The sequence below is a fragment of the Populus alba genome, chromosome 14, assembly GCF_005239225.2.
Source record: "Populus alba chromosome 14, ASM523922v2, whole genome shotgun sequence".
Taxonomy (NCBI): Eukaryota; Viridiplantae; Streptophyta; class Magnoliopsida; order Malpighiales; family Salicaceae; genus Populus; species Populus alba.
The window spans coordinates 9,583,446-9,596,344 of record NC_133297.1 but is presented as its reverse complement, the minus strand read 5'-3'; the positions used below and the strand labels follow the sequence as shown (position 1 = coordinate 9,596,344).

Here is a 12,899-nt window from a genome sequence, read left to right as displayed (position 1 = left end):
CTTTGTTAAGAGCTTGCCAAGAGAAAAACATGAAGAGTTTTCACGGAGTTTCTAATTGTCATAAGTAGTTTTAAGATTTGATCCAGATGAGAAATGTACCTGGGGCGGAGAGCATTTTCAAATAGAGTGGAGAGTGCTTTGTGGCAGCAAAAGTTGTACTGTAGTGAGGATTGTGCAAATGATAACGGGGAATCAATGATAAAAAATTCCAAGATGAATACTTAGGAAATCATTATACAGAGACTGAGATTTTGCATGTACGCTTCATTTAGAGATATTGAGATTTTGTTGGGGACATGGAGATTTTATTTAGAAACATGGAGATAAGCAATATTATACAGAAAAATATACGGAGATTATTCAAAAGATAATATTGTTATTTTCATTTAAAAAAAATCAAAATATCTTCTTATATAAATATATAAGTGGAGATACAATTTCTTAAAATTATCTTATCTTAAGTAATATATTATGGGATACACCGACATCATTCCTTTTATTGTTTAGGTTGCATTTTCTTCTTTATAACAAGTTAGACATAACCTTTTGGTGATCAATTCTACCATATCTCTTTTTAGAAAAATAAATTGTTTATATATATTTGATGGTGCATGTTGTCACGGGGGCGTGCCGACGCGACGTCGTCTGGCGACGGCGGAGGCTCTTTGTCGTGCCTCCTGCTGTGAGGTGTGTTGTGTGTTGGGAATGGTTTTTTGATTTAATCATAAAATTATGATTAATGTTTAGGAGTCGCCACCTAGTATTATGGTCACTAGGAACCTATGGTCTGCGAGAGTCTGAGTAAGGGACTGGTTGTGCAAGTGGAAGACGCATCACCCCCAGTGCACCCTACCTAAGGTAAGCTGCATTGTTGTTTGATTGTTTTTCTAGGTCGGGTTTCTATTCGTTGGTCTTTTCTAAGGCCCAAGGCAGATCTCTCTTCATGAGAGAGTCTCTACCTTATCGGGTTAAATCCTAACTGTTCTAAAGTCTGAACTTTAGCATCGTATTTTTACACTTTTGTATCTTTAATACCTGAGGGTGTAATTTATCGTGTAATTTTATACCCCACAAATATTAAAGTCTACATCTAGACCCCTAAAAGATTGGAAAAGGTTTTTGATATTTTGGTCAAATCCTAATGGATAATCATAAACTGGTTACAATATCTATTTTAAAAAAAAAATGAAAAAGATGCAATTTTTGTTTTTTGTTTTTACAAAAAATATGCTTGAAAAATTTTAGGATTTGGCCGTATGCAACAAAATATTTTTTTAAAAAAAATGTTTTGAATTTTTTTTTGAAATATTTCGGAGAAAAACCTGGTATTTTAATACAGGATTTGTATTTTACAATGTAAATATACAACCCGATATTATGCAAAATGGATAGAAAAATATTTGAGAAAATCACAAATTTTTTTTAAAAAAAGATTTTTGAATTTTTCGGATTTTTTTTGTTTTTTTTTTAAATAATATAATAATATAATATATAATATAAAATATGTGGGCTGGGCCGGCCCAGCTAACTGGGCCAAGCTCAGTCTTGGAAAGGTGGGCCGACATCGGCCCAAAATGGTTAGGCCAATCTCGGCCTAGAACATTTTTTTGGGGCCGGGTTGGACCCCGCCCAAACATTTGGGCTGGGCCAACACTAGCCCCGCCCAAATGAAATGTTAATTAATTGCAGAACGTGAACAGTGGTTCACGTTCTGCATGCAACCGAATGGTTGCAGAGACGGTGGATGGGCGGAGGAGAAGACTACCGTCAGCGGTGGTCACGGGTGTGATCGCGAGGTTGAGCTGATGGCAAGGCCGACGTCGCTGGGAGCAACGGCGGCCGAAGTTGATCACGGGGAAGAAAGAAAGATTCTGCAGAGGTGAGGGAGAGGGGGAAACGATGGCGGTTTCAGGCGTGGAGGTGGCCGGATTGTGGTTGGGATGGATACCTGTGGTGGCGCTGGTGGTGGAGAAGCTGGTGGTGGCTTCGTTTGGTGGCTGGAGCGGCGAAGAGAGAGAGGGAGAGAGAAACTGCAAAAAAGAGGGCAGTGGAGGCTGGTTTTTTGTCAACTTTAGACCCGATTTTCTCCCCCCTAGGACATCAACGGAGCCTTTATTTATAGTCGGTGTAAGAGGGTAATCTCGTCTACAACGGGGTAAAATTTTAGCCATTGATTCAGTTTGGAAGGATCCCAATCGTTGACCCAAAGTAGGCATCCTGACTTGTCAATTCTGCAAAACAAACTGCCTGAGTGGGCATGTTTAGGCCGGCGCCGGCGCCTTTCAGTCTGAATGACAGCATATCGGCGCCGGCAAGTTTGGTTAAATTTGGTGGACGTTTGATGCATTAAATGCACCTGCAAAGTAGCCTACCAAACCAGTTTTGTCCGAGTAAAAGAAGAAGACAATGAACAGTGACCAGACGACGCGTCGTCTGGTCCTCATTTTTTTTTAAAACGTAAAACGGCGCCGTTTTGGACTAAATTAGAGATTTAAACTGAGTTTCAACTTAGTCCTCAAGCTTCCAATAGCTTTCAATTGAATCCCTAATTGACCTTAAACTTCTGATTTAATGCAATTAAACCCCTTATGAACTTCAATTGGAACCCCGAAGTTACGCGCCTTTTACAATATGGTCCTTGGTCTCGGAAATTGAAAATTTAATCCCTAATTGACCATTAAACTTTCAATTTCTTCAATTTCACCCCCGGTTTTTGTTAATTGAACCCCCATAGTTTTCCGCCTGTTGCAGATTGGTCCTTGGCTCCGAATTTCTTTAATTTAGCCCCTAATTGACCCCAAAACTTCAATTTTCTTGCAATGTGGCCCCTGATTTCAATCAATTAACTTGGTAAAAATTAAATTTGGTCTTTTAAAATTCCAATCTTCTCAATTAAGCCCAAATTAAGCTCCCAAACTTAATTTTTCACCAATTAAGCCCCAAATAAAATTAATTTGACCCATTTAAAGTAATAATTAAGTCCTTGCACTTAATTAAATCCTTCAATTGGACCCAAATTAATTTTTAAACATAATTAAAATTTAATTTGGCCCATGATTAAATCAAATTGGCCTATTAAAAATTTAATTATGTCCTTAGACTTAATTTTTCAATAATAAAGCCTCAAATAAAATTAATTTAACCCATTTAAAGTATAATTAAGTCCATGCACTTAATTAAATCCTTTAATTGATCCAAAATTAATTCTCGAACATAATTAAAATTCAATTTGGCCCATGATTAAATCAAATTGACCTATTAAAAATTTAATTATGTTCTTGGACTTAATGTTTATGCAAATTTGTCCAATAATCATTTAATTTGACCTTGAATTTGCATTGTTTTCTCATTTTTTAGGCATAATGGAATACAATTAGGCCTTAAATTTCCTCCAAAAATTGCAGCTCAATTCCCCAGCCTACTTTCTTCATATTGTTAGCATTTATTTTATTTTTTTATTTTTATTTTAAAAAGTTACTTTTTAGGGAATAACATAGAATTGGGTTATGACACATGTAATGGAGTTAATTATGTCATGTAGAAGGAGAGTGTCAAAGTTCTAAGTTCAAAGATGTTGTGTAGTTAGAACAATTTCGGTAAACACTTTCATTCGATGAATGATTTATTGAAGACATTAAAGAGTTGATGTACATGCTATTGGAAGGTTAATTACTCTCTTTCATGTTTTCAAGTCATCAACTATGAAAAGAGCTTTTAGTGATGTGTAAAATAAAAATGAATTGACTTTTGTTTAGTTCTCACGTATAATAGTTTCACTTATGAAATTGAAAAAAAATAAAATTAAATCAGCCTTTTAATGATTGATGCAATGAGATTTAGAGGAATTTTAATTAAATTAGGTTAGGTTAGTTCCTCAATTCCTATAAAACAAGTTTTTTTATCAGGATATTGGACCTTCTAATAGTTAACTTTGTAAATCATAGAAGAAAAATAATTTATAAAAAATAAATAAATAAAGGTAAACATCGCAATAACAATCCGATCTTTGCAATTGAGCAGTAAGTGTGTGCGGCTATGTGTAATGAGGCTGCAAAGTTGTGTTGACATGGCACGTGCCCTAAAATAATTAAGTGCGCACAAGAGCATGTGGATTAGACAGTTTGAGCAGCATGCTAGCACGTGACAAATTCCATTAGGTCCAAGCCCTCTACCTTAGGTCAAGGCCCGACCTAACTTGACCGAACAACTTTGTTGTACGGCTTGTCTTTTAGACCAAGGCCCACTAAAGCTAACGGATAAGTTTGAACTCTCTAGATTCTAAAATTGCACGAAAATACGACAGTAAAGACAATCGAGGGATGAGTTTGAAAAGCTTTTTACATGTCCCTTTTGAATAAAGTAGCTATTTTCTTTAGTGGTTTTAGCTTAAGATCATTCCTTACTCCTTAATTATATATACATAAACTTGATTTGTTCTCGAATATATGTTTTATTTTATTTTAATTTTTTTGTATCTGTTTTGAACTTTTAAGAAAAATGGATTCCTCATGTAATAATAGTTTTTTTTATTATTATTATTTAATATGTGTTTGAAAGTGTGGTGATAATTATCTTTTAAAATATATTTTGTTTAGAAATATATCGAGATAATATTTTTTATTTTTTGATAATAATATATTAAAACGATATGGAAATATAAAAAATTTAATTTTTATTTAAAAATATTTTTAAAACAACATGTGTAACTTTGAATTACATTATCACATGCAGTTTGTAACATCTTACCATTTTACATTCCGATCTTATAATTGGATTTTATTTTATTTTCTTAAACCTTAAACAATTATAATGAGAGTCAATTTTAATAAAAAAAAAATTACAAGGAAGAAGGAAGAGAACTCCATTGTTTCCAAATAGATACTCTGGCGACGTGGACACGGTAACTTGTGGAATCAAAGAGCACCCCAACGGCTTTTACTTTAAGAAAACCCATCCATTAAAAATATATAAAATGAGAAAAGCCATTGGACCTACCCTTTTGACTTTCTTCCCAGCATGGACCACCCGACCGTTTCATTCAAAATCTAACCGTCAGATCACTTCTCATTTACGGTTCAGATTAAGCGACCGTTGTAGTGATTAAACCCCAACCCTTTTCCAAAAGCCTCAAAAACATTCAAATCGAACCGTTGCCATCTCCGTTAAAGATCTTCATCTTCACTTGAAACTACTTAACTTCCTTTGAGTTCTCTTCATTTTACATTCTCTTACTTTCCAAACATACAAGCCTCAGCATTCGAATGTGCCACTCGTGAGAGATTTTTTTTTTCAAGCAACGAAGAAAATGGTGAAAAGGGCTAGTTCTCCATGTTCATCTCCAGTGACCATAACAGTCTCCTCAGGAGGCAAAGGAGGAGGAAGTAGAAGCATGGGCTTAACTAGTCCAGTACCAAGAGCTTCCATTTCAAACAACCCAAATTCCCCTCTTAGCAACAGTAGAAACAGAACCCCAAGTGGAGGCAGATACTGTTCAATGTCCAGAGATGATACCACGGAGGAGATTAATTCAGAGTTCGTCTCCTACACTGTCCATATACCTCCCACTCCAGATCACCAGAGCTTCTCAGCTTCACAGACAAGCCTAGCTGAAGACATCACTAATGCTGCCAAACCTGAGAGGAGTTTCATTTCTGGTACTATTTTCACTGGTGGGTTCAATTCTGTCACACGTGGGCATGCAATTGACTGCTCAATGGAAAACAACGAGTCTCTGAAAACTGGGCTTGTTTGTGGAATGAAAGGTTGTGATGAGAAAGCAATTAGGGGAAAATGTGAATGTGGGTTCAAGATTTGCAGAGATTGTTATTTAGATTGTGTAGGGTCTAATGGAGGGGGTCATTGTCCTGGTTGCAAGGAACCATACAAGGACGCTGATGATGAAGAGGAGGATGACGATGATTATGATTATGATGAGGCTAAAAGTGAAGCAGATGATCAGGCACTACCATTGCCTAAATTGGATAAGAGGCTTTCACTTGTGAAGTCGTTTAAGGCGCAGAGCCATCCTCCTGATTTTGACCATACTAGGTGGTTGTTTGAGACGAAGGGGACTTATGGTTATGGAAATGCTGTGTGGCCTAAAGATGGGTATGGTGCTGGATCAGGAGCTAATGGATTTGAGCCTCCTCCAGATTTTGGAGAGAGAAGTAGAAGGCCTTTGACCAGGAAGGTTGGGGTTTCTGCTGCAATTCTCAGCCCTTACAGGTAAAAGCAAAAAACCATACACTTGTATCTATGATTTTGGCTATATGGCTAGATATAAACCGGAAAGAAAGAAAAACTTAATCATTAATGCTACTCACCATTTGATTTTCATGGTTTGGTATTTGGTTATATGTTTTAGATCACATATGTGCTGGTTTGATATTCTCAATTTATTGGGTTACTTATGGTTTCAGAAGATGGGTTTTATGCTAATTGTCGTTTGGAAGTGGGAATTTATCACTCTGTTTGTAATCTGTATGGATTATGTGATTATTAGTGATTTTTTTATGTGTAAATAATGTGATTTTAAGTGGTACTGGATGATGAACAACTCAATTTGTGTTGTTAAATCAATTTCAATACGATTTTTTTTGGCGCTGCACCGCCTGTGTTTTGATTAGTATCTAAAATATGAAGTTATTTATTACTATGCAGACTACTGATCATGATACGTCTTGCGGCTCTTGGTCTATTCCTAACGTGGAGAATCCGACACCCCAATCGCGAAGCAATGTGGTTATGGGGGATGTCCATAACTTGTGAGTTATGGTTTGGTGTGTCATGGATTCTTGATCAGCTCCCTAAGCTCTGCCCTGTAAACAGAGTGACTGACCTCTCTGTGCTGAAACAGCGCTTTGAATCCCCCAGTCTTCGAAACCCAAAAGGCCGATCAGACCTTCCAGGCATTGATGTGTTTGTTTCCACGGCTGACCCTGAAAAAGAACCTCCTTTGGTCACTGCAAACACCATCCTTTCGATCCTTGCAGTTGATTATCCGGTAGAAAAGCTGGCTTGTTACTTATCAGATGATGGTGGATCTCTTTTGACGTTTGAAGCTCTGGCTGAGACAGCTAGCTTTGCCAGAATTTGGGTTCCTTTCTGTAGGAAACACAATATAGAACCCAGGAACCCTGAGGCTTATTTTGGGCAGAAACGCGATTTTCTTAAGAACAAAGTGAAACTTGATTTTGTTAGAGAGAGGAGAAGAGTAAAGAGAGAATATGATGAATTTAAGGTGAGGATCAATTCACTGACGGAGTCAATTAGGAGAAGATCAGATGCCTATAATGCCCATGAAGAGCTTCGAGCGAGGAAGAATCAGATGGAAATGGGGGGCAATCCATCAGAAATTGTGAAGGTACCAAAGGCTACCTGGATGTCAGATGGTTCTCATTGGCCGGGAACTTGGACTTCTGGAGAAGCAGACCACTCAAAAGGAGACCATGCTGGTGTAATCCAGGTAACTCTCTTGCTTATCGGTTTGTAAATTTTCTAGAGAATGAGATGTTGGATGGAGTGTCCTTCAACATATTTGCTTTTCTTTTCAGGCTATGCTAGCTCCTCCAAATGCAGAACCTGTTTTTGGTGTAGAAGCAGATGGTGAGAACTTGCTTGACACCACAGAAATTGATATCAGATTGCCAATGTTGGTCTATGTGTCTCGAGAGAAAAGGCCAGATTATGATCACAACAAGAAAGCTGGGGCAATGAATGCTTTAGTGAGAACCAGCGCAATCATGTCAAATGGTCCATTCATTCTGAATCTGGACTGTGATCACTACATCTATAACTCCTTGGCTTTGAGGGAAGGGATGTGCTTTATGCTTGATAGAGGTGGTGATAGGATCTGTTATGTTCAGTTCCCACAAAGGTTTGAAGGGATTGATCCAAGCGATCGGTATGCTAACCATAATACAGTATTCTTTGATGTGAGCATGAGAGCTCTTGATGGCCTACAGGGTCCTATGTATGTCGGGACAGGTTGTATTTTCCGCAGAACAGCTCTTTATGGGTTTAGTCCTCCTAGAGCTACAGAGCACCACGGATGGTTTGGTAGGAAGAAAATTAAACTGTTCTTGAGGAAACCCAAGGCCGCAAAGAAGCAAGAGGATGAGATGGCTTTGCCGATCAATGGGGATCAGAATAACGATGATGATGATGCAGATATTGAGTCTTTGCTTCTGCCTAGAAGGTTTGGGAACTCTACTTCTCTAGCTGCATCCGTCCCAGTTGCAGAATACCAGGGAAGGCTGCTTCAAGATTTGCAAGAAAAGGGTAAACAAGGAAGACCAGCTGGCTCCCTTGCGGTGCCTCGTGAGCCTTTAGATGCTGCAACTGTTGCAGAGGCAATTAGTGTTATCTCTTGTTTCTACGAGGACAAAACTGAGTGGGGAAAAAGAGTAGGATGGATATATGGTTCGGTAACAGAAGATGTGGTGACTGGTTATCGTATGCACAATAGAGGATGGAGGTCGATTTATTGTGTAACCAAAAGGGATGCATTTCGAGGCACAGCACCAATTAATCTAACAGACAGGCTCCACCAAGTCCTTCGATGGGCAACAGGCTCGGTAGAAATCTTCTTTTCACGGAACAATGCTCTATTTGCTACTCGCCGGATGAAATTCTTACAGAGGGTGGCATATTTCAACTGCGGAATGTACCCTTTCACATCCATGTTTCTCATAGTTTATTGCGTCCTACCTGCAATTTCTCTTTTTTCTGGCCAGTTCATAGTCCAATCCCTCAGTGTGACCTTTCTAATCCTCTTGTTGGCCATCACCATCACCCTATGCTTGCTTGCAATTCTAGAAATCAAATGGTCAGGAATCACACTTCATGATTGGTGGCGAAACGAACAGTTTTGGTTGATTGGTGGAACAAGTGCCCATCCTGCAGCAGTTTTACAAGGACTACTGAAGGTTATAGCAGGAGTTGACATCTCATTCACTTTGACATCTAAATCTGCCACGCCTGAAGATGCAGATGATGAATTTGCTGACTTATACGTGGTTAAGTGGAGCTTTTTAATGGTCCCTCCTATTACAATAATGATGCTGAATCTGATTGCAATTGCAGTAGGAGTTGCAAGAACTTTGTATAGCCCGTTTCCACAGTGGAGCAGGCTCGTTGGAGGAGTGTTCTTCAGCTTCTGGGTTTTGTCCCATCTTTACCCCTTTGCCAAAGGCTTGATGGGAAGGAGGGGAAGGGTCCCAACCATTGTCTATGTGTGGTCCGGATTGCTCTCCATCATCATTTCTTTGCTGTGGGTGTACATTAGTCCTCCTGGAACACAAGACTACATGAAGTTTCAGATCCCTTGATCTGTAGTTTTGTATCGTAGGTGTAGCTTTTGTGTAAGCAGATGAAGTTCTCTGCTTCATCTTTGTATCACTGTTTAGTTTCATCGCTTTTCTATCCATTTTAATCAATTGATCTTGAACCTATTATTTCTATATGAAATTAATGTATATTGGTTTCTAGAGATACTTTGCTACCATGTTTCTGAAATTTGTTCCGTCAGAAAAGGTCTGGAACCGAGTTGGCACTCCCTCATACTTGAACTGTGCCAGCGTAATAAGGGTTTCATTTTAAACTTGTAAAAACCTTTAAATCCAGCCCGCTGTCTTAGGTTTAAAGAAGGCATTTTAAAGTTGCAAAAACCCACTGGTTTTCATCCATACTGAGAGTTCTCCAAGATCTGGCGCTTCTGTGTGCTTCTGCCAGCCTTCGTTGGTTCTTAAACTTCAAAGCAGATAACTTGAAAGCAGATAAGTGTGTTTGTTAAACTTGAAAGCAAATAACTGTGTCTTTGTTTAGTCTTAGCTTTTGTATTTGCGAGGTAAAAAACATAGTTGGTTGTTTGATAATACACCAAACTATATTTTATAAAGTGGGGTCCATAAAAAAATTGAGCTTGAAACGTAGTTTTTGTCAAGTAGTTTTTAACAGTGCGTTTGTTTAGTCTTAATTTTAGCGTTTGCGGTGTAAAAAACACAGTTAGGTGTTTGATAATACACAAAACTGTGCTTTATACTGTGGAGCCCATAAAAAAATTGAGTTTGAAACGTATTTTTTGTGAAGCAGTTTTTACATGTTTTTTTAACTGAGTTTCGTGAAACTCTATCTATTTTTGCATTTCAAAAGTATTTTTTTCAACAAAAAAAAAATCTTTACTTTAAATTTTTTTTTGTATTTTCAAATCATTTTAATGCACTAATATTAAAAAAAAATTAAAAATTAAAAAACATATTATTTTAATGTATTTTTAAATAAAAAACACTTTTGAAAAGTTACCACAACCAAACATTTTATACATGTTTTTTGCTGCACATAAACATCAACCATAATTTTTACCAAACACGTATCTAAATACAACTAACCACACCTAATCACACTTTTTTAAAACTTAATTTTTTAAATTACAACCACAAAAGTTACCTAAAAAACAAACACAACTCAGTGTGTGCTCAACTCCATTTACAGCAGCTTTATTGTGTTGCAATGAGACTAAGAGCGTGTTTGTCTACACCACAACGATTACGTTTCAAAAAATATATATTTGGTTAAAGTGGTAACCGGTGTTTTTAAAATATAGGACCCACCAAAAAAACACATGAATGTAGTTTGGCGAGAAGAAAGATGCACCTGCTTTGTTGGCACTGTTCACTTTTGTTAAGTGAACAGTGTAGAGTGAATTAATTCACTCTGCACATTTGTTAACACGTAACAGTGCAGTGATTTTATTCCCTTGAACTATTCACGTGAACAGTAAAAAAATCTAATTTTTTTTAAGTGTATTTTATTCAAAAAAATTAGTGTTTAACATTATTTAATGACACTATATAAATTAGAAAGAAATCGCATGATGGCGTAGCATTTGCAAAATTTGATCATAATCCCAATTTTGTTCCTAATGATATTTTACCTGATTTTGTTGTATGCTCAAAAAACCATGGAAACTGTAGTCCTTGTCGGATGTATATATTTATATATATTTGGTTGAAATTAAGGTTAATTTAATGTGTTTGGTTAAAAATGTTTTTCAGATTAAGGTTATAAAATAACTAAAAATGATATATATTAATATTGATACTTTTTAATTTAAATTTTGTAGATTTAATTATTGTTATTATATCATGAAATAAATAATATTATATATAAAATATTTTTTATTGTACCATTAAACTATCTACAATTCCATCACGTACAAAATCAAACCGACAATAACTACAGTTTCTATGGTTTCTTAAGCGTACAACAACATCAAATAAAATATTATTAGGAATAAAATTAAGATTGCGATTAAATTTTGTAAATGTTACGTTATCATGCGATCTTTTTCTAATTTATGTAGTGTCATTGAATAATATTATAAACTAATTTTTTGAGTAAAATAAAATTTAAAAAAAAATAGATTTTTTTTACTGGATCTGCATGATTCAATGCATTTAAGTTTGGGCTGGAACCAATCGGCTATGAACAGTAAAGACATTCTCTACTATTCACTATTCACTTTAAGAAATTAACAGTATAACATGAATTAATTCAGTCTGTACAAACAGACACTAAAGAAAGAAGCATACTGATGCTGCTTTCGAGTAACCTGCTTTTTAAACATAAATTATAATAAGTTTCACAGACAGTAAAGTGTAAACAATGCTTTATAGGGGATAATAGGGTAAACTGTACTCGCAAGAATTGCCAAGAAAGTAACTTGATCATCAGCTTCTAAAGGCTCTCTAAGAAACGAATCTTGACTTGCTTACCAGGCTACAGCCCGGCTAATTATAGTCTTATCGCATAGGGCTGGCTGCTATTTTTCCTCAACTTTTGGAGTTGGGGTGGATTTACTGCTGTAATGTAGTTTCTCTTTGTTCCATTTTATTTTCCTGAATGGACTAAAATTACAATTTCTTATGCCCCAAAGAGCATCCTTGTTGATGGCTTCACTCATTTCTGAATATGCTTCACAAGTGACATGACCCACTTGAAAGGAGCAGATAGCTGCTGCTTTGTGGTTTTTGGCTAGCCAGAGTTCAATGTGGTGGCTCCCTAATATGTACAAATACATGTGGTGGTGGACCATTGATGGCTGATGGTCGTTTCTTGCTTATCAACCGAATTTGCTTTCTATAGCTGTAAAGGCTATCAAGACCACGAGTTTCTTTTAAAGATGTCATTCTTTCTTGCTCTTTTTCTTCTTTTGTTTCTTTCTTGAGCTTCTCACATGCCACAGATAATGGTTTTGGCCTCAAAACGAAGACGACTGCCTGGCTTGTAAAGAAGCACTGCTAGCATCTCTGCTGAGGTGAAGGTAGTGGAACCTCTGGGAGTGCCCATTTTTGGTGTTTCTTTCATTCCTTGTGTAAACTATTGATCATGATCTGGTTCGTTAACACTCACTACCTGTCATGATTTCCAAATAACGAAGCTAGTTCTAGCCTCCGAGATGAAGAAATCGTGTAAAAGAGAATCAAGCAACTTGGCTTTGGCGGTTTCTAAATTATAGACATTCTAAAACGTGGCGTTTCCTTCAAAATACTGATAGTTTCTTTGCTCAGTGTCGGCAGCAACGTCACCCTCACATGCATATCTTGTTCAAAATAACATCCAGCAGAAGTCTGTAGTTTATGCCAAGGGACAGGTTTTGCTTTGTTTTATTCTGAGTTTTATATGGTGTTCATAACAGGTGAATCAGGTACGGAATCAAGCCATATCTTACAACATGTTAACAGGTCTTCAATAGGACAACACCTCAACTGGGGCTAGTAAGATTGTTGTTTTTTCTTGCTCCTTTTCCTTTAACTTGAAATGATATATAAAACACACAAAATCACACATCTACCATCGACGCCGCCCACATGAACAACCTACTCTCTCCAGAACCCCCC

The 12,899-nt window shown here is 36.9% G+C and overlaps 1 protein-coding gene across 1 annotated transcript; it reads left to right on the top strand.

Moving 5' to 3' along the window:
* The first annotated feature begins 5,149 nt into the window (after positions 1-5,149).
* LOC118041021 (cellulose synthase-like protein D5) lies at positions 5,150-9,489 on the top strand. The gene is made up of 3 exons (XM_035048114.2): positions 5,150-6,225; positions 6,661-7,465; positions 7,554-9,489. The coding sequence occupies exons 1-3, from the start codon at positions 5,306-5,308 to the stop codon at positions 9,327-9,329; spliced, it is 3,501 nt and encodes a 1,166-aa protein (XP_034904005.1). The 5' UTR covers positions 5,150-5,305; the 3' UTR covers positions 9,330-9,489.
* The last annotated feature ends 3,410 nt before the right edge of the window (positions 9,490-12,899 follow it).

Coding starts and splice junctions, on each gene's coding strand:
- LOC118041021 (XM_035048114.2), top strand. CDS start 5,306: ATGGTGAAAAGGGCTAGTTCTCCATGTTCATCTCCAGTGACCATAACA. Junction 6,226..6,660: donor GCAATTCTCAGCCCTTACAG/GTAAAAGCAAAA, acceptor ATTACTATGCAG/ACTACTGATCATGATACGTC. Junction 7,466..7,553: donor ACCATGCTGGTGTAATCCAG/GTAACTCTCTTG, acceptor TTTTCTTTTCAG/GCTATGCTAGCTCCTCCAAA.